Source organism: Pteropus vampyrus, unplaced genomic scaffold, assembly GCF_000151845.1.
Source record: "Pteropus vampyrus isolate Shadow unplaced genomic scaffold, Pvam_2.0 Scaffold48, whole genome shotgun sequence".
In the NCBI taxonomy this organism is placed as follows: domain Eukaryota; kingdom Metazoa; phylum Chordata; class Mammalia; order Chiroptera; family Pteropodidae; genus Pteropus; species Pteropus vampyrus.
This window is the reverse complement of record NW_011888829.1, coordinates 6,312,199-6,331,401: the sequence shown is the minus strand read 5'-3', so window position 1 is coordinate 6,331,401 and position 19,203 is coordinate 6,312,199. Positions and strand designations below refer to the sequence as shown.

At 35.2% G+C, this 19,203-nt stretch overlaps 1 protein-coding gene across 2 annotated transcripts in view; it reads left to right on the top strand.

Moving 5' to 3' along the window:
- Positions 1–19,203, top strand: part of EXOC4 (exocyst complex component 4) — a 675,009-nt gene that overhangs the window by 45,669 nt on the left and 610,137 nt on the right. For both annotated transcript variants that reach the window (XM_011359538.2, XM_023530309.1), the window contains exons 4-5: positions 1,530–1,714; positions 10,213–10,322. In XM_011359538.2, the coding sequence (XP_011357840.1) occupies positions 1,530–1,714; positions 10,213–10,322 (295 nt within the window). The remainder of the gene's footprint in view (positions 1–1,529; positions 1,715–10,212; positions 10,323–19,203) is intronic.

Genomic DNA, 19,203 nt, shown 5'->3' with positions numbered 1-19,203 from the left:
TTTTTGTTATTTTTTAGTATTCTCTTTGGTCTTTTTATTATGTTTTTGTGGCTTTTTTTTTTTTTTTTCAAATATAATTTTACATACATTGATAAATGGGATCATATCATACATACTGGTTTTTTTTTTCCCTTTGCAGTTATCACTTTGGTTTCAAAATGTGTTGCTCTAGGTTCCCCAAGTCCATCGTCTCCATTTGTTGTAGGCATTCCTACACCATTTTTATTCATCCAATCCTTTTTGTGTTAAAATCTCCTAAATTGAAGTTTACACCAGGATTATCTTCCTCTCCATAGTTTATCTCCTGTTCACTGTTCAAAACCATTTCTTCTGTCAAACTGGAATAGGCCAAGGAGAAGTGATGATTGCTATCGTCCACATGTAGCATTCATGTAAAAATTGCACTGACCTCTGTGTGTGTGTGTGTGTATACGAGAAAGACTCTATGTAGACATACATGTAGATGTAGGCTAACCAAGCTCCGATTCATGATCATCATGAGAATTATTAAAAATTTTATAGTATGCTTTTATTTAGTCTTAGTTTTAAAAGGCTAACTTTGAAAGTCGATATAAACTATAAATGAAAACATGGAGTTCTTATGAGACTTAATGATATAATCATTTAATGGGAGAGGTCATTTTACTTGTGTCCATTGATAGGCAATGTGTGTGGGTATAAATTTGGATGTATGGATTTGTTTTGGTATCTTAGATGCCTTCTTGTTTATCGGGATTGTTTTCTTCAGCATTGTCTTAGATGTTAAATCCTTCAAAGAAAGAAGTAGGCCTATCCACGTTATGCAGTAGTGCCCCCTTATTCACTGGGCATATGTTCCAGGATCTCCAGTGGATTTCTGAAACCGCAAATAGCACCAAACCCTGTGTATACTATGTTTCTGCCTATAGATACATACCTGCTATAAAGTTTAACTTATAAATTAGGCAGTTTCACAGATAGAAGATTCGTTCCAACTATAGATCTTAGCGATCTTGCTTGCGATTTTTTTCTGAAGTTGAAAGCTTTTACCTTTTCACCTAAAGGAAGTACTTTATGTCTTCTCTTTGGCATATTCAAATTGCCAGCATCACTACTCTTGCACTTTAGGGCCATTAAGTAAAATAAGGGTGACCTGAACATAGCACTTCAACACCACAACAGTGGGTCTGATAACTTAGATGGCTGCTGAGAGACTGACGGGCAGGTAGCATATATAGTGTGGATATGCTGGACAAAGGGGTGATTCATATCCAGGGCAGGATGGAAATGGATGGGGTGAAATTTTACCACACTACTCAGAACAGTGTACAGTTTAAAACCTATGAATTGTTTATTCGAATTTTTCCATTTACTATTTTTGGACCTTGGTTGACAGTGGAGAAAGTGGTCTACTGTACAAAGTGCGATGTGTACTCATAAGGTTTTCATAAACTTTCTTTTGACAGTATCTTTTAAAAAAATAGTCTTTCATATTTATAATCTTGTTAGGCTATTTAGTAGTTATATTTGTCTTTTTTTCCTCCTTTCAGGTGTCGGCAGTCGAGTCTTTGGAGGGTCCCCTGCTCCAGGTGGAAGGACTGAGTGACCTTAGGTTGGAGCTTCACAGCAAGAAGATGAATCTGCACTTGGTTCTCATAGATGAACTGCACCGGCACCTGTACATCAAATCCACTAGCCGAGTTGTGCAGCGTAACAAGGACAAGGGGAGAATGAGGTTGGTTAGAGAGGCTCTTCGCTACAGTGTATTGCGGCAATGTAGAATTTTAAGGAATATTGTTTGTTTCCCAGAATATTGTTGTAGTTGATTTTACTTCTTTTTTTTTCTTTTTTTTAACATACTGTCTTTGAAACTATAAGATAGTTTCATAACAGCAAATACTGCATATTCTGAAAGTCTGACATTCAAAGTTGGTTCGTTCCTCCATTGCACATTATGGTCCTCGTACGTAAAGGTACAAAAGAAACATTTGCTATGAGCCTTTAATATACTGGATCAGCGATACTCTGGCATATCTCCAAAAGAAGAGAAAAAAATCTTAAACTGGATAGCGAAGTCAACCTAAGTAAGAAATGTGGATGTATGAATGGAAATTATAAAATTCTCTGTTGCTTAAAGTTCAACTTTAGACAGTCCTCTTTCTGAAACAGTTTAGGAGAGGTTCAGAGAGAACACTTTACTTTTATCTCTGAGCTAACTGTGGCACAGTCCTGTATTTGAGGGGCTGGCTGGAATTCGTTAGGTGAGTTTAGACCTGGTAGGGAATAAGACCAAATCTTAAGACAGTTAAGACAGTAGGACATTGGTGTTATTAACATGTAGCAGAGAGCTATGCATGTCATGTCCTCCCTAGCTTCCTTTAAAATAGCCATGGGATCATCTCAGAGTGCAGGTTAGCAGTATCTACTGAAATACTCGTGTTCATCATTTTTCATCAGCTATAGACAAGATGAACTCTGGAAGCAGTGCATGCTGGGAATGAAATCTTTAAAATCCTATCCTGTTCAAAAGAAATTTGCCAACTTTGTGTGTGATGCTTCAGTTTTAGTTAGAGACCCTGACAGAGAATGAGGCGTTTCTATTGCTTTTCTGCAGATGGGCACTAGAAAAACTTCAGCCAGATTCACCAATTGAGCTAAGGTTATGTCCCTGAGACTTCAGCACTGGATCTCAGTAGGATAACTGTCACTGCCTTAGCAGAGGGTAAAGTGGGTGGGGCAGCGCTAGGGGAATTCCTTTCACAGTGTCCATGGTAATAGCAGGTCTGAATAGATTTCTTCCCATGCAAGGATAAAACAAAAATACACTCTAGGTTCTGTAGCATAAGGGAATATTCTATAGCATAAGGAAAATGAGAATTACATTGAGGTCTCAGAGAAGAGCATTGATTTGAAAAATATTTACAAAGCAGAACAAAAACAATTTAGCAGACTTAATAAGCTCAAGCTTTCTCAAAAGATGTCAGATGATGTAGTATTTTAAATGATTGTTCCGAATTTCCTTCCCCCTCCACTTAAGTGGGAGAAGTGTGTTTCCTGCTCTTTGATTTGGACTCTTGCTTCTGCTGATTGTTAGTATGTGACACAAGGAGGGACTTGTGTGAGCATACTCTCTCGTGCCTTTGCCATTGCCATGATGGCACTGGTCTCAGGAGGGGGATGAGAGACAAGTGGAATTGATCCAAGGTCAGCTGAGCTGCCCAGTGTGGATCAGCCAACCACCAAAATATGTGCTTATTGTTGAATGTCACTGAAATTTTGTGATCGTATACAGCAAACACATCGCTTATATAAAATGTTAATGGGGAACGATGAGAATGGAATTGAGAGATGCAAAAAGACCTAGCTAAAACACAAAAAAAGTGTAAGGAAACCCAAAATAAAGTAGGAAATTATGTCTCTGTTTAAAGCATCAGCAAGAAGAACTGAATGGTGATTTTGAGTGAACACTTAGCTCATCATGAAGAAAAGACAAGATAATGAAAGAAAACAGGAAAGATGGAGAATAGTGATCAATAATTTTAGATGTTCTCCAAAATGACACTAAAATGACAGTGTTATAGGCTGAATTATGTTCCCCCGAAATTCATATATTGAAGTCCTAACTCACAAACTATGACTAAATTTGGAGATAGGGTCTTTCAAGTGGTAAGTTAAAATGAGTTAAAATGAGGTCACTGGGATGGGCCCCAATTTAATATGACCGATGTCCATATAAGAGGAAATTTGGACACAGACTAGCACAAAGGGAAGACCATGTTAAGAGACAGCGATAAGATGGCCATCTACCAGCCAAGGAGAGAGCCCTCGGAAGAAACAAACCTGGCCAACATCTTGATCTTGGACTTCTAGCCGCCAGAACTCTGAGAATAAATTTCTGTTGTTTATGCCATCCAGTGTGTGATATTTTGTCATGGCAGCCCTAGAGAATGAATACGGAGAGAAACAGAAGCAATAATTACAGAGTAAAAAATGAAACCTACTTAAATTGGAAAAAAAGACTAATTTTCTGTTAATTCAAGGTGAAATTAATGGAAAACATTACTCTTAGATATGATTAGGAAGTTTTTATGAATTTCAAAATGAAATTCTGTAAGCATCTCTGCTGTGACATAGTTACTTGTTCATTCAATATCTGTTACCCCATTCTTGATTTTTAATGACAATCTTATTTTGTTCTTGGTGGCTCTTTACCCAGCTATAAGGTTACATTTTCCATCCTCCTATATAGCTAAAGGTGATTAGTAAGACTTACGCTTGCAAGCTATTGAATCGGGGATCATAGCACAAATCTGTAAGAGTGCCAGCTGAATTGGTATGCTCACTCTTATACCCTTTACTTGCCTTCCTTTACTTCCTGTGTTGGACAGGGATTGGTACCATCGATCCATCTTGGACACGAGGACCTTGAGGATGGAAGCTACATCTTAATCTCTTTAACCACATGGAGCCTCCATTAAAACTCTGAATAGGTTACATCTTTTATATGGCAGGAAGGAAAAACTTAGTTTTATTCAGGCCACTGCTTTTTGGGCCTTCTGTTTTGTACAGTGAAATCTAGTGCTGACACACAGGAGCAAAAATCAGGCTCACCAGGATTTGCTGAACATGAAATGCCAGAACACAGCAAAGTCGACAAAATGTTGAATGGAGAAGAGTTGGGACCAAAGATTTCTATACTCACCCAAGTGGACGTTGATATGCATGGAGGCAGAGACATTCTCAGATATAAATTAACAACAACAATAACAACAAAAAAATCACTATTTTTCTGAGACAGATATTCAAAGATGAATTCTGAGATGTAAACCAAATCCGGCAACTTGAGAACAATAAAGTTGTAGGTAGTTTATAAATAATGTGAGGACTAATCACCATTAAATATGTAAATTTATATATAAATAACTGCCAAATCTAATTTTACAAGATTAAAAACGTTAGCTGAAAATTATTTCGAAAAAGGTCTGTGTGGTCAAAGGCTATATAATAAACAGGATTGTTAGTAGAGATTGAAATTTGGATAGGCAGGAGATAGGAAGGAATTCTAAATTCTTAAGATGAGACAGAAGTTGTTTTATTTTGGATTTTAATAATTGGAGAAAATATGTTTAATTCATTTAAATTTGTATATATCAACATTATATAACTTAAAGATTTCTATATTGAAAAGTCACTAGAGAAGACAGCACAAATAAAACATATTCTCTACTGCAGGGGATGATGTATTAGCTGGTGTTCTTGATTGCAAATAGCAGAAGTCAGTCCTAGTAACTAAAACAAGGTAAGAAATTTAATGAAAAGTTACAGGTAGGTCACAGAATATAGGGGAAGGAAATCTGTATAATCAGGCTCTAAAATCCAGGAGGGATCAAGGGAGATGAAGCAACTGAGCACACATCATAGACAAGTCACAGGAAGGGTCTGTATGGTTGGGTTGCTGCCTTGCTTGGAACGATGCCTACAACTGCTAGATTTTTAACTCTTGGGGAAATGATCTTTAAATGTCCCTGAATCTTTCCTTTAATCTCTTCAAAGTCTCGGATGGAAGCATTCAGTTTGTTGAGCCTGGGGTATGTCTGGCCTCTTTCAGCTTTTAAAGTAGGAAGTAGGATTCTCTTTTTTTGCTTCGACCCAGTCAATGGAGAGTATCTCTGAATACAAACACTGTTCCAATTGTTGGTATCCAAAAACAAGCACACGGACACCCAACAGGTTTCAACTGCAGGAGAAAACAAAAGAAATCACATAAAGATGCATACATATAAAGAACAGATATTTTTGAAGCAGAATTTGAAAAGATATTTATTTAAATATGTATCCTTTATGTATGTATGTATGTATGTATGTATGTATGTATGTATGTATGTATGTATGTATGTATGTATATAGAAAATTCCTGAAAGGATGATGCTAAAAAGGATGATGAAAGGAATTACCTGTGGAAAATGGAAATGGGGGATGAGGAATAGGAAAGAAAGACTTATTCCATACCCTCTGCCCTGTGAATGTATTTGTCACGAGCACGTGTTATTACTTTAATAACACTACAGTTATTGATGCTTTCGAAGATTTTTAAAAATGAAATGACAACATGTTTACTGTTGAAGGTAAATACTAGGATTTAAAATTCTATACAGGATGATCCGAAGGATGTTGTAAAAGAGCACGTGTACATTTTAGTGTTGAGTGTGTGCATGTGTGTGTAGGGGGCCGGGATGGATGGACAGACAGACTCCTTTCTGTTAAATATTTTGGAAGGCATTACCCCAAAATTTATGAGTAGATTATTTTCTTTGTGTTTTCAAAAAAGAACCCATAATGCCTTTAGAGGCAGATAAAATCAATAAAAAGTTATTTTAAAAACAGTTAATCCCTTATTGCTTGTATCCTGGGTTAATACTTGATTAACCTTGCTTTCTTGGACACTCTCTAGTTCATAGAACAGAAAACTTCAGGCCCATGGAGTTTGGTGTCTATATTTGTCTCTGGCTGTGTAAACAGCGTCCTTGACTCCATTGTATTATTTGCTGCCTATTTTGTCTCTAAAATTTTTTTCTTATATATGTCTGTTTACTTTTTGTTATTTTTTAGTTCTTTCTCTTTTTTTCCTCTTTGCTTAGATTTTAGCTTTACTTCATTTGGTATTACATGTCTTTACTCTTGATCTGTCATTTGAGACCATGATTGTTTTTTTATTTTTATACCTCTGAATCATTCATCATTTTTTCTGTATGTTCCGATGGATCTTAAAACTATAGAAAATTACTATGCCTGCCATTCTTGTTTCATTATTCAGTTAAATTTTCTTACTAAGGGCATATCATCCTTGACAGATATTTCTCAGCTCAGTTCGATTTAACAAACTTCTAAGCACTTGTTCTTTGACAGATACTGTGCCAGCTGTTGGGGTTATAGAGGTGAATATATTAGTTACTAGATGTACAACTTAAAGTTCAACTCACCTCTTTCAAGTTTTAGTTTGAGTATAAAATAAGCCAAATGAGCTGCCTCTATAAATTTTGGATATAGTTGGACACATTTATTACTAAGTGAAGGAACAGAAATAAGTTCAAATTAAAAAGCCAATGTTTAATAAGCTGTTAGCACTTCTGACTCTTCTTAAAAAACTTTTTATGGCTTGAAATATTGAAATTAAACACATTTAGAAGCGGCTCCTTACTAGATGGCCCGGAAAGTCCTTGGGATTATGGTGGTAGGGCTTGTTTTTGGTATAGTTTAATATGCTTTATAGTTTTCCTGTCCACCATCTTGTGGTTATGAAATAGCAAACTACATTTAATCTCAATATACAATTTGTATTTCTGGGGAGATGGTCTTATACTAGGAAGGGTTTTATGTCCATCAGCTGTCTTTTTCAGCTCAGCTATGAATGATTCTGAATGGACTTAACAATTTGTAATCAAATGTGTTTAAAAAGAAAAATAAATTATCAATATTTCTTTCAAAATAAAGCCATTCAGATCATTCATATTAGAAACTTAAAAAGAACAATTTATTTTTTTCATTTTCAAAAATACTTCCTCTGAGAAATTCAAAACCCTTTGAAGTTACTAATTAATACTTTCTGAACCTTATCATTGATGTATGGTGTAAACAGGCTTTTTTCTGTTTTCTGAAGTGGAAACTGATGGACATACTATTTCAATGCCATACTACTTAAATGCTATGTTTTATAAGAGCACCTAACTTCCAGTTGAGCTTCATGTCTCTAGTAACTGAATGAGTGGGTGTGTCCCCTTTCTCTTGTGCTCCTGAGATGAAGTCCTTTTGTAAAAGAACAAGAGAAAAACTGAATGTCATTTCCAGAATAACTTGCCTTTGGGTTAGTGTTCACAAAGGAGAAAATTGAAGCCAGAGGGAAAATTTTAGAGAGATGAGTCTATGAAAATAGTTTGCAGTAAATTGACTTTCTAAGAGTTTATTGATGGAGTTTGAGGGCCCTTCTGGCTCTGATAATAAAGTCAGCAGGTTGTGTTTTTCAAAGTTAAAAGGGCAAGCCATTTATCACCCTATATTTAACTGAAATATATTTTTAGATTAAAACTGAGAAAATAATTATAGGTTTTAATGTAAAGTGAATCATGTGCACATTTGTATTTATAGAAGTGTGTATTATACTCATACACACACACACACACACACACACACATCACTGTGAACATACATATGTACTAACTACTGCTTCATTTATAGGCTTGGCAGACAGCATTCCAGCTATATACCTGAATTTTCCTGCTAATTGATACTTTCATTTAGCAGTGCTTTAAAAATAATTACTTTTGTTATGGAAATATTTATAAGATGTATTATATATTTTTCCTGCCATTTAAAATGGAAATAAATCTTAGTTGCTCAGTAGTAGTAGCATCATTAACATCAGTGATTATCCTCTGCTCTTTGGGCATGTGTATCCAGGGGCTAGGCAGGTGTACAGAGCTGGTTTTCCTATAGTGAGTAAAATACAGACAGAAGAGGACAAGGTAGTTGAAAAGAAAAATGAGAAGACAATAGTAGTAAATATATGAGAATTAAATGTATGATCTAATGGATTTGTCTATTGATGTGATAGACAAATGAATGTGATAAACCAGTGGATTTGAAAGTGTTTTCTTTAAGATAGATAGGCAAATAGGAAATTACAGCTTTATATTGGTAGAAAGAAGTTATTGGAACTGTATCAGTTCAGTTCTTGGTAAATGTTTTCTGTTAACTTCGTATCTTCACTTGAGGGTTCACATCGGTCTGTAAGTGGTTCCAATTATTGGAAATGTGCTAAGTTTGGTTTAGCTCACGTTTCAGTCATACTTGGATCTTCAGCACTGGGGACAGTGCCAAGCACATAACAGATGCTCAAGACTTGTTTGAGTGCTGATTCTCTCTTCCTCTTATTAAGTGAAAAGGGAGAAGTTAATGACTTTCATAGTTAATGACTTTCATATTCTTATAGCCTAGAACAACAGATCACACATTATCAGCACTTGATAAAAATAATACCTTAAATGATAATTTCAGCCTCTAACAAAGTTTGTTTTTCAGAGTTTTCTGAAAGAATATATATTTTTTTATTAGCTTAAATACACACACACCCCTAGCACTTCAGTTCCAAAAGTAGTGTAGGAGGGAGCTGGGGCTGTATCACTATGGCAGGGGTGTTTGTGTGGGGGGGTAGATGTTCAGAATTGCACATATCCTTCCATCCCATTTGGGGAAAGTTTCCTGCAATTGTGGTCTCCTATCTGCTCTCCCTCTGCCTGCCCTCCCTTTATAACACACTTTGCAAACCACTTCCATGAGTAGGTACTGCTACAGATGATGTGTACTAGGATTGGAAAGGGATGGTGAAGATTATGGCTTTGACCCCTCTACCCTTGGGACTTAGAGAAGCTTTTCCGTTTTTGATGCAAGGTGGTTAGATGATTATATCTAGACGGTAGGGCACAAGTGTTATTTGCATTGGCATCGCCTACATTCTTGCATTTAACAGATGCCTATAAATGGGAATTAATTTGAAAATGTAATTGTTTTTTAGTCTTTATACTATTTAAAATTAATGTGTTTATTTTTGGAGACTCTAAAGTTAATCATTGAGATGAAGGGCTAAGCCTTTTTGGAAACGGTGAAAAGGGTGATCAAATACTAAATTAACCTGTTTGAGATTTCTTAAATCATCTTTTCTTGCAGTGATTCTCAACTTGATGAAATTTATGAACTTCTTGTAAAGAAAACTAAATGTAGTGAACTCCCAGAATATGTCAGAAAACTCCAGCTTGAAAAACACAAGTTAAACTAGGCTTACCTACTGTTAACCTTCATTCAGTTATCAGGATATGGTGTCATTTGACCTTTCTTTGCCAATAAATTAATTTTAATTCAGAAACAAAGGAGGATGCTGAAATTGCGCGGCATAATTTGATTATAAGGTGGTCATCCAGATGATCCAGAACATACATCATTTTTTAAAAACTTGCATCAAAATGAAAAGACAATAAAAATTTAAATACTTAGAACCCTTAGAATACATTCTTATATCTGTCTGTGACAATCGCCACTTTACAAGAAATATACGTGGGAGATATTTAAAGTCACAGTGTGAAGAGGGCTCATGACAAAAAGGAAGTGATAAAGGACTGGCATGTAGTAGGACTTAAGTTGGTTTTGGAGAAAGTGGTAACTACTACTACCTTTCCCCTTCAGCTCCCTTGTGAAAGATGCTTCTCCTGGTCCTCTGATGGATGTTACAAACCTTCCCACTCCTCGAAAATTCCTTGATACGTCTCAGTTTTCTACTCCTGGAAGCTCAAGTGGTAAGTATTTAATTCTCTAGCCACTAAACTTCTTTTTAGTGTGCTGCAGTTCTTGGACAAAGACCAGGACATCCTGAGGTTGTTGCCTTGGGGCCTGTGATGAGCCCTTTGCCACCCTCAGAGGGAATAAGACAAGATGATTGGTGGGACCTGTTGAATTTATCAGGGTTAAAGACTGACAGCTGAATCTGTCCTGCCTGCTGAGTCAAACTGTGGATGTGCTTTATTTTATTGGCTCTGTTTATTTTTCTGAAGTTGAATTTGAATGCTTTTTGATGGAGTATGTGTTTTCCATTCTTGCAAGAACCTCTGTTGCTCCTGTTAGCTTTTACCCAGCTACTTCATGTATTATATTCCCTGTCTGGTTCTTTGAGTGTGTGATCTCTGATTTGTATCTTGACTCCTGCATCTTCCGGTGGCCTCTCCACTTCAGTATGTGCCTGTAAACACACCCATACACACATGATGCACTTTGAGGACATAGCCACAAACTAATCATGTTCCTTTTCTGATACTCTCTTGAATAAGATAAAGGAGAGCCATTTTGGCTTATATTTAAATTTGGGGAAGGGAGGTTATACTTTGAATCTGGATGCAAATATTTAGAGGAGTTCTGGTATGACTTGCAACCTGCCCATCAAAGAGTTCAGCTCAGTCTCTGCAGAGAGCTTAGTTTCTCTGCTCTTGCCGCTTTGGGTTGGGGAGAAGGGGACTGGATGTCTTGTGGGATGCCCTGCAGGTTCCATTCCTTTGACAGCCAAAGTCCTCAGTGCCTTTTAAAGAAATAGTACAGTCGATTATCATTGGCTTTTCAGATAAAATTAGTTCTCCTAGTTCTTGTAGCTCAATAGTCCTATAGAGTTTGAAATAATGAAAAGGTAGAAAAATAATTTGGATTTGATCAATTCGTTTTGTGTAAACAATTGAAACACTTATTAATTTTTGAGAGCCTAACAATATGTTGTTGGGGCATATTAATTACCTTTTAAAATATCATTTAAGTAAATTTTATGGATTTTTAGGCTTGGAATCTTGAAGTTTATTGCTTTTACCTTAGGGATTATTTTATAATACATTTTTCTATTAGTTTTCTTGGTTACTGATCTTGAAAAAACCCAAACACTGGTTTTTATATGGTACTTTACAAAGATTTGTACTCAAGCCTCTTCCTGGAGTTAAAAGGTTTTGTTTTCTCCCTCTTTCTGATATAGAGTTGCTATTCTTTGGGTTTTGACACTGTATGACCTGTTGTAGTGTGTGGAATTATGAAACAGAAAATATATCTAAACATCTGATTTATATCTTACCTCTAGCTTTTGTGGAAATTACCAGTTGTTGTAGCTTGTTTTTATACTGCGAATCGTCATTGCTTAGCCCGGTTATGTCACTTCGTGTAAATGTTGCTGAGTCAGTAGGCAAGTGAAATAAAATTTTAATTTTATGAAGAAATGATAGGGCAGGTGTTTTGCAAATGAAAAGTGCTGTATAAATACCAACAAGCTGAAAAATGCCAATTATGGAAAATTTCAGTAGAAACTAATTTTGCCACATCTGTTATTTTTAATAAGACAGCTCTTAACTTTTTGATGGGTATTTTTTCCATTAGGCTCTTTGTTAGCGTTTATCACTTAGTAGATTTCTTGTTGACACTGTGACTTTGGCAGTCTGTTCCTTCATTATTGGTAGTGACTCTTGAAGCCACGTGGTAGTTCGGTGGGGCTGGGACCATTATGCAGACTGCTGGTAGATATGTGTACAGACCTTTCTTTTTAGAAGGGCTCATTTCCTTGACTGCTTTGAAGACTGTTGATCACGTGATTTTTCTATGGGTGACCGAAAATTATTAATGGTTAATTATTGATTAAAATCAATAATAGCATAGTTAAGATGTGTTTAGTGCCTTCTATCTGCGAAACAGTATTTTAAATGCGTTACATAGATTAACTCATTTAGTACTTCAATAGTCTTTTGAGTTAGGAACTATAGCAGGTCTTTGAATAATGTTTTGGTTTACGTAGATGAGGTGCATAGGAACTTAACTCTTGCTTATATCAGTTATCCTGTTGTAAAGTTGGTTTTGTTATATAGTGTTTTGCTTAAAGTTGCAGAACATATCGATGGCATTAAGTGAGGACTTACTGTATTGTTAGCCCTGTTTCACAGATGAGTATGCAAAGCTGAGGGAGGGTTAATAGTGGTTTAGGTTGACATAGCTGACAAGTAGTAGAACTGTGATTTCAAATCAGGATTTGGGTTCCAGAGTATGCTCCGTTTTTTTCCTGGCAAATAAGCTAGGTATGCTCTGTGCATTAATTTTCTATTGCTGCCATAATGAATTACCACAACATAAATTTATTATTCTATAGCTTTGTAGGTTTGAAGTCCAGTATGAGTATCGTTGGGCTAAAATGAAGATGTAGGCAGGGATGCTCTCTGGGAGAATCCATTTCCTTGCCTCTTCCTGCTCCCAGAGGCTGCCGCTCTCCTTGAATTGTGGTCCCCTTCCTCCATGTTCAACACCAGCGACGGTCACATCCTTCTCACATCGCATCTCTCTGACCTACTGTTCTGCGTCCTTATTCCTGTTTTAAGGACTCCTGTGATTAGATTGATTCCCACCTGGATAATTCTGGATACTCTCCCCATCTCAAGGTCCTTAACCTTAATCACATCTGTGAAGTTTCCTTTGCCATGTAAGGTGACATTCACAGATTCTGGAGATGAGGACCTGAATATCTTTCTGGTGTCACTATTCTGCCTATCACACTCTGCACTGCCTATTTTCTGACTTATGTTATCTTTGGGAGCCAATGTGTAGAAATTTGACTTTCTTGAAATTATGTGTGAAGTCTTTTTAAGTCATTGCAGTTTTAGTCTTTAGGACTATATTAATCTGGGTCACACTATTAAAGGGGATTGTATAAATGAGGAAGATGTAAAAAATGTAGAGAACTGCATAAAATGTTACTAAGTACACATAAAAATGTGTGGCTGATGAAATATACTATAATAAAAGGCAGAAATTTTGTTTTATTAATAATGAACAGTAAGTCCTAAGAGTCTATTTGTAAAGTGCTCTGCAGGTCAGCCTAGAAAATAGTAGTCATTTTCTGCAGCGAGTTTAACGGACGGTCTTAAAGCTCCCCTCTCATCTCGTGAAATAGTAGGATTGAGGGTGTAATCCATTAGAACTGACGTTTTTATGTGGGGAATTCCAATAAGGAATCCCTGGGTATACCAGATCTCCCAATGTGGTGCCATAAATTAAGGTTGGTGGTAATTCCTTAGAACTTTCATATTAGTATTAATTAAATGAGAGTTTTGATTGCTTGTGAATGAGTCATTTTTCACGTCTTATTTAGAGGTAGAGTTGTGAGCGACTTTTCTGTGAGAGATTTTCTGTCAGTTTGTGTTACATTTCGCAAGATATATTGTTCAACTGTTGCAACAGTCCTGTGAGGTAGTTAGGACCAGTACTGTTGTCATTATCAATATGATTATTGTATATATCTCGCATTTAAGTATATTATTAAATATTTAGGTTATCATAAAAATATAGAATTATAAATGTGTATGCATCATCTACTTAAAAAGTAAAACATAAAATGCAAAATCAAGGCACAGATTGGCAGAAACCTATTAAGAGAAAAATGATTAGCATCCACTTACCTTCCTAATGAAGAAAAGAAATGGCATAATAAATAGCTGGGCAAATAATGGGCAATTCACAGAAGAGGCCATATATATGGAAAGATTGGCCTGTCAGAGGTTAAGTATCAAGAATATATAAAGAACCCCTATAAATAAATAAAACAAGCTAATAGAAAAATAGGCAAAAATATGAACCGGCAGTTTGCATACGAAGACATCTGTGCTAGTAAACATATGAAAAACTGTTATACTCTCCAGTTAATCATATATTTTTAAAACTCATTTTATAAATATGGCAATTGAATCCAGGGAGGTTGAGTGATTGGTCCAGGTTCAACCACGATGGTAATTAATCGTCGGTGACTGGCCTCATGCTATTCCCACTCTAAATATGTAAGGGATGTATTTTGCAAGCCTTTTTTTCTATTTTCACCAGTCACAGTATTTTGTAATTTACAGAGAAACTAATGCGTAATTTAGATGTAGTAATTCAACTATAACTTGAGTTGAAGGATGGGAAAAGTGTGGAAAAAAGCCAATAATTGTAGGAAAATGTTGGTTTAAGCTTTTGGATTCTCAGTAAGTCCTTTCATTTGGCATACTGCCTATGGAACATTTCGACTGAGCAATTACTCCCAGAGTACACAGGCATTTCATTTGTGGCTTCTTTATTTATTTTATTCACGTTCCTGCTGGGATTGCTGTGAACATAACTGTAATGAAACTGGACTTCTTTTCTGTTTGGTACCAGCTCAGGTTAGGCAATAAAACCTAAAGAGAGCACAAATTAAATCATTTTCTTTTTTTGCCGCTGTTTTCTTGCTGTGTATTTGATTCATAGTCTCATTCTGAGACTTAATATTTATCTTAAGAATTTGGGGTCTGACATTTTAAAAATTGTTTCTAGTTGGGGTCGGAGCTATAAAACGCAACATAAAAGGAGATAAAGTTTCTTTCCTTGGAACTCACATGTCTAGAATAATGAAGATCTGATTCTCCAAAATATTTGAGTTACTTCTGTCTTCAGGTTGGAGTCTCCCAAGGCATTTTAACAGCTGTTCCTCAAGTATCTTGCATTCGTTCGTATGAAGTATCTGTTGATTTCTATCATTCGTCATACAATCGAGGAATATGTACAAGATAGGCAAAAATAAAATTAATAGCTCAAATATTTCTAAAGTAAAAGTGAAGCAAGGCTAGAGTTTATTTTTTCAGTATATAAAATATATCTATTATAAATATAAATATATTGTTCATTTATCAGAGATATATGAATACATAGAAATAACCATATATAGATATATATGAATATATATAGAAATAACCATATATATAAATATAACCACCACTGTATACTTCCATATACATTATAGATATAACCACCACTATATACTAGATTAGTAAATGTTAATATTTTTCTATATTCACTTAAGATACTCCTTTTTTTAAAAAATGAAAAATTACAGGTACAATCGAAGCCCCCGGTGATTATGTGAATTTGAATTCTTCTTCAATTCCTTTCTTTTCTCTTTTACTCCAGCGGTAACTGCTATTTTGAAATTATTCTTTATCTTTTCCTGTATGTCTTCGTTCCTTTATCATGTGTGTATATGTGTACTGTTGCGCATTTGTAAACATAGAAACTATAGTTTATATATGTGTATATTTATATATAAACAATGCACATATGTTTATATTTATACAGACTATTCATTTGAATATTTAAGGCTTAAGTAAATTGAATAACAGTATACTTATTTACTTAATTTTAATTGTATGATTTACTTAATTTACTTGTATCCAACAACATATCATTCTACTACTTGGGTTTTTCATTCAACATCTAATTTTTTTGGATTTTCTTATGTGACAGTATAGCTCTAGTTTTTAAATTTTAACTACCTTGTGGCATTTTATTATAAAATAGATCACTAACCATTCCCCTGTAGATAAGGTATAAGTTGTTTCCAGTTTTTCATAATTAGGGACCTAGGGCAATGAGTATTCTTGTACATATTTCTGTAGGACAGAGCTGCGCAACCCCTGATTTCTTGGGAATGGATTATAGGTATATCTGAGATATTGAACCTTTCAGCCTTTGGGGTAGCTAGTTGGGTCTTGGGTGGTTAGAATCTCTATGCAAGTCCTCTTTAGTCACATGCAGCCACCTCCATTTACCCTAGTTGTACTGTGTAAGTACTGTTATTTTCTGTATGGACTATGATGTCCTAAAGGTGGGGAATCCCTTTTCTTAGGGTCGTGTGTGCATACATATAAGAATGTTGTGCATTTTAAACTTTTCTTGCCAAATGGCTTTTTAAAGTGCTTATACCAAGGTAGATTCCTCTGAGCTCTGTGTGCGAGCTTTTGTTTCTCTACTTCTTGCCCTTAAAATTGGCTTTGTTGGACTTTAATTTCTGCAAATTGAGTTTGACATATCTGACAAGTTTTGTTTTTATTCAGTTTAAGTTATTTTAAAGCATTTCTCTGGTTTCTAGTGGTATTGAGAATCTTTCTATGTATTTGGACCTTTTGGGTCTCTTGTGATTTGTCTTTTGTTTGCCCAGTTTTTATCGGGCCATTTCTTTCTCCATTAATATGTAAAAAAGTTAAGTAGATGCTAATCATTTTTCTGTTCTGTTTTTACCCATCTCATATAATCAATTTTGTTAGTTTCTAGTTTATCTTTACTGTGTTTCTTTTGGCACAAAAGAGCAGATATGTTTTTTCTTACATCTTTCTTCAATGAAGGGTAGTATACTATAGATACTCTTATATTTTGCTCTTTTCACTTTATAATATATCTGGGAAATCACTCCATATTCATAGAGATTTAGGTTTCTTTTTACACTTGAATAGTACTTTGTTGTGTCTATTTACCATAGTTCAACCATCCTCTAATATATGAGTATTGTTGCAAGCAATGATACAATGAATAATCTTGTGCATATGTATTTTCTTATTATTGGAGGTGTATCAGTAGGGTAAGTATCTAGAAGAGGGATAACTCAATCAAAAGAGAAGCCCATGTGTGTTTTTTCTGGCATTAACGAGTTCTTCAGAAGAGTTGCGTCAGTTTGCATTCCCACCAACAGTGTATGAGACTGCTTGTATCCCCACTGCCTTGCTAAAGAATGTGTTGTCATACTTTTTCATTTTTGCCAATTTGATAGGTGAAAATAATATCACAATATTGTTTAATTGGCATTTCTCTGATGGTGAGTTGGGTCGAACAATTTTTCTCATGTTTAAAGCCCATTTTTGTATATCTTTTGTGAATGGTTATTATGTCTTTTATCATTTTTTAATTTTTAATTCTATTGATAATGGATTTCCTAATGTTGAATCAATTTTTCATTCCTAGAATAAATCCCTCTTGACCATGGTGTATTTTCTCAATGTGGTGTTGAATTCTGTTTGCTAGTAGTTAATTTAAGATTTATATATAGGTGTTCCTGAGTGATATTGGCTTGTAGTCTAAATCTTGTTATATTTTAGTTTCAGTGTAATAATTTGCTTCATAAAAGGAATTAGGAAGTTTTCCTTCATTTTCAATTTTCTGGAAGTAATGTAGGGAGGAAGCAAGAGAACTAAAAAGTTAAATCAAGCTATATTCAGAGACTGCAATATGCTGATCAGCCCTGCAGCCAGGCCACAGGGACACCTGCAGAACAAAGGAAGATTTCTGCTGGGGTTACTAACAACTTATTTCTCACTCCTGTGAAGGGGAAACAGGAAAAAGTCTTTAAGTGGCTGCCTACACAGGATAAAATTGTTCATTCCCTATGGCTAAAAGCATAGAGAACCTATAGATTAAATTCTGGGAGCTGTCAGCAGGCCTTTCATGCTACCTATTCTTTCCTTTTCATGCTCCATGCTCTTACCCTTCCTCACTGTACGTCCATATCAAAGGAAATGGGTAAACTAAGTCTTTAAACTGTAACTCACAGGAACTAAAGAATGATATATACACTGAATTCCCTCTCACTGTCTTTACTCTGTCTCTCTCAGTGTCTTTCTCTGGGTGTCTCTCAGTACCTTTACTCTCTCACTGTTCTTGTCTCTTTCTATTGTCCTTGTCTTTCTGAGTCTCTCTTAGGCTCTCTCACTGTCTGCCTCTGAGAGACCACGCTCTGTCTGTGGAGTGTTAACCCTTCTCTAACTTTGGGGTGTGTGTTGAATTCTTTCTGTACTCTCCGCCAACAGTATAGAAAGAATTCTCTCAGTTCAGGGCTTCGTTTCCCTCCCACTCGGGAATTTGCCTTGTCCTTCATCACAATAGTTTATCGAGCATTGGGACTATCTGATGTTTGAATGTTTGGGAATTACCCTATCGTACTTTTTAATTTTTCACTTTTTATTTCTCAATAATTTTCTCTACTTCTATGTAAATTGTTCTCTTAAGCATTCTATCTCTAGTGGGGTAAATTTTAATAATCTGTATTTTTATAGGAAATTATTCATTTCATTTAGTTGATCAATTATATATATGGGTCTATAAAGTATTATGGTTTTGAAATTTTTTGTTTCCTTTTTGTCATTTATTTGTGCTATCTCCCTTCTCTTCTTGATCAAAGGACCTAGAGGTTTGTCTAGTATGTTTTTTATTTTCCAGAAATAACCAGGATTTGGATATATTGATTAGATAATGTATATTCTATTCTCTACCTCATTATTGTCTTTTATCTTTATTCTTTCCTTCTTCATGCTTTTTTTCTAAGCAGAAATTGAAATTATGTTTCTCTGATTTTCACTGATAAGTGTTCAATGCTACTAATTTTCCTCTCATCAACACTAAATGTATCCTATAGACATTAATATGTGGTATTTTCATTATCATTTTTTAAAAAAGATAGTGTCTTATTTCAGTCTGTGTTTCAAGTGTTTTTAGTAGAAGAATTTTAAATTTAAAGATGAAAGGGCCTTTGTGTTTGTTTTGTTTTTCTTAGTACTTCTGGTTTCGTTGCACTGTATTCAGGGAGTGGTGTTTGTAATATTTCTACTTTATGCAACTTGCTGACATTTTCTTTGTGACTTAACATATGATCAATTTTTGTGAATGTCCCATGGGCACTTTAGAAAAAGGTTAATTATTATTAAGAGTCGAGTTTGATATATATCCGTAAGATTTATCTTGTTTAATTATGATGTTTAGGTCTTCTGTCTCCTTTATTTTTGTGTTGTATTAAAATTTTCTGTTAGTGTGTTTTTCCTCTATGTATCACCTTTG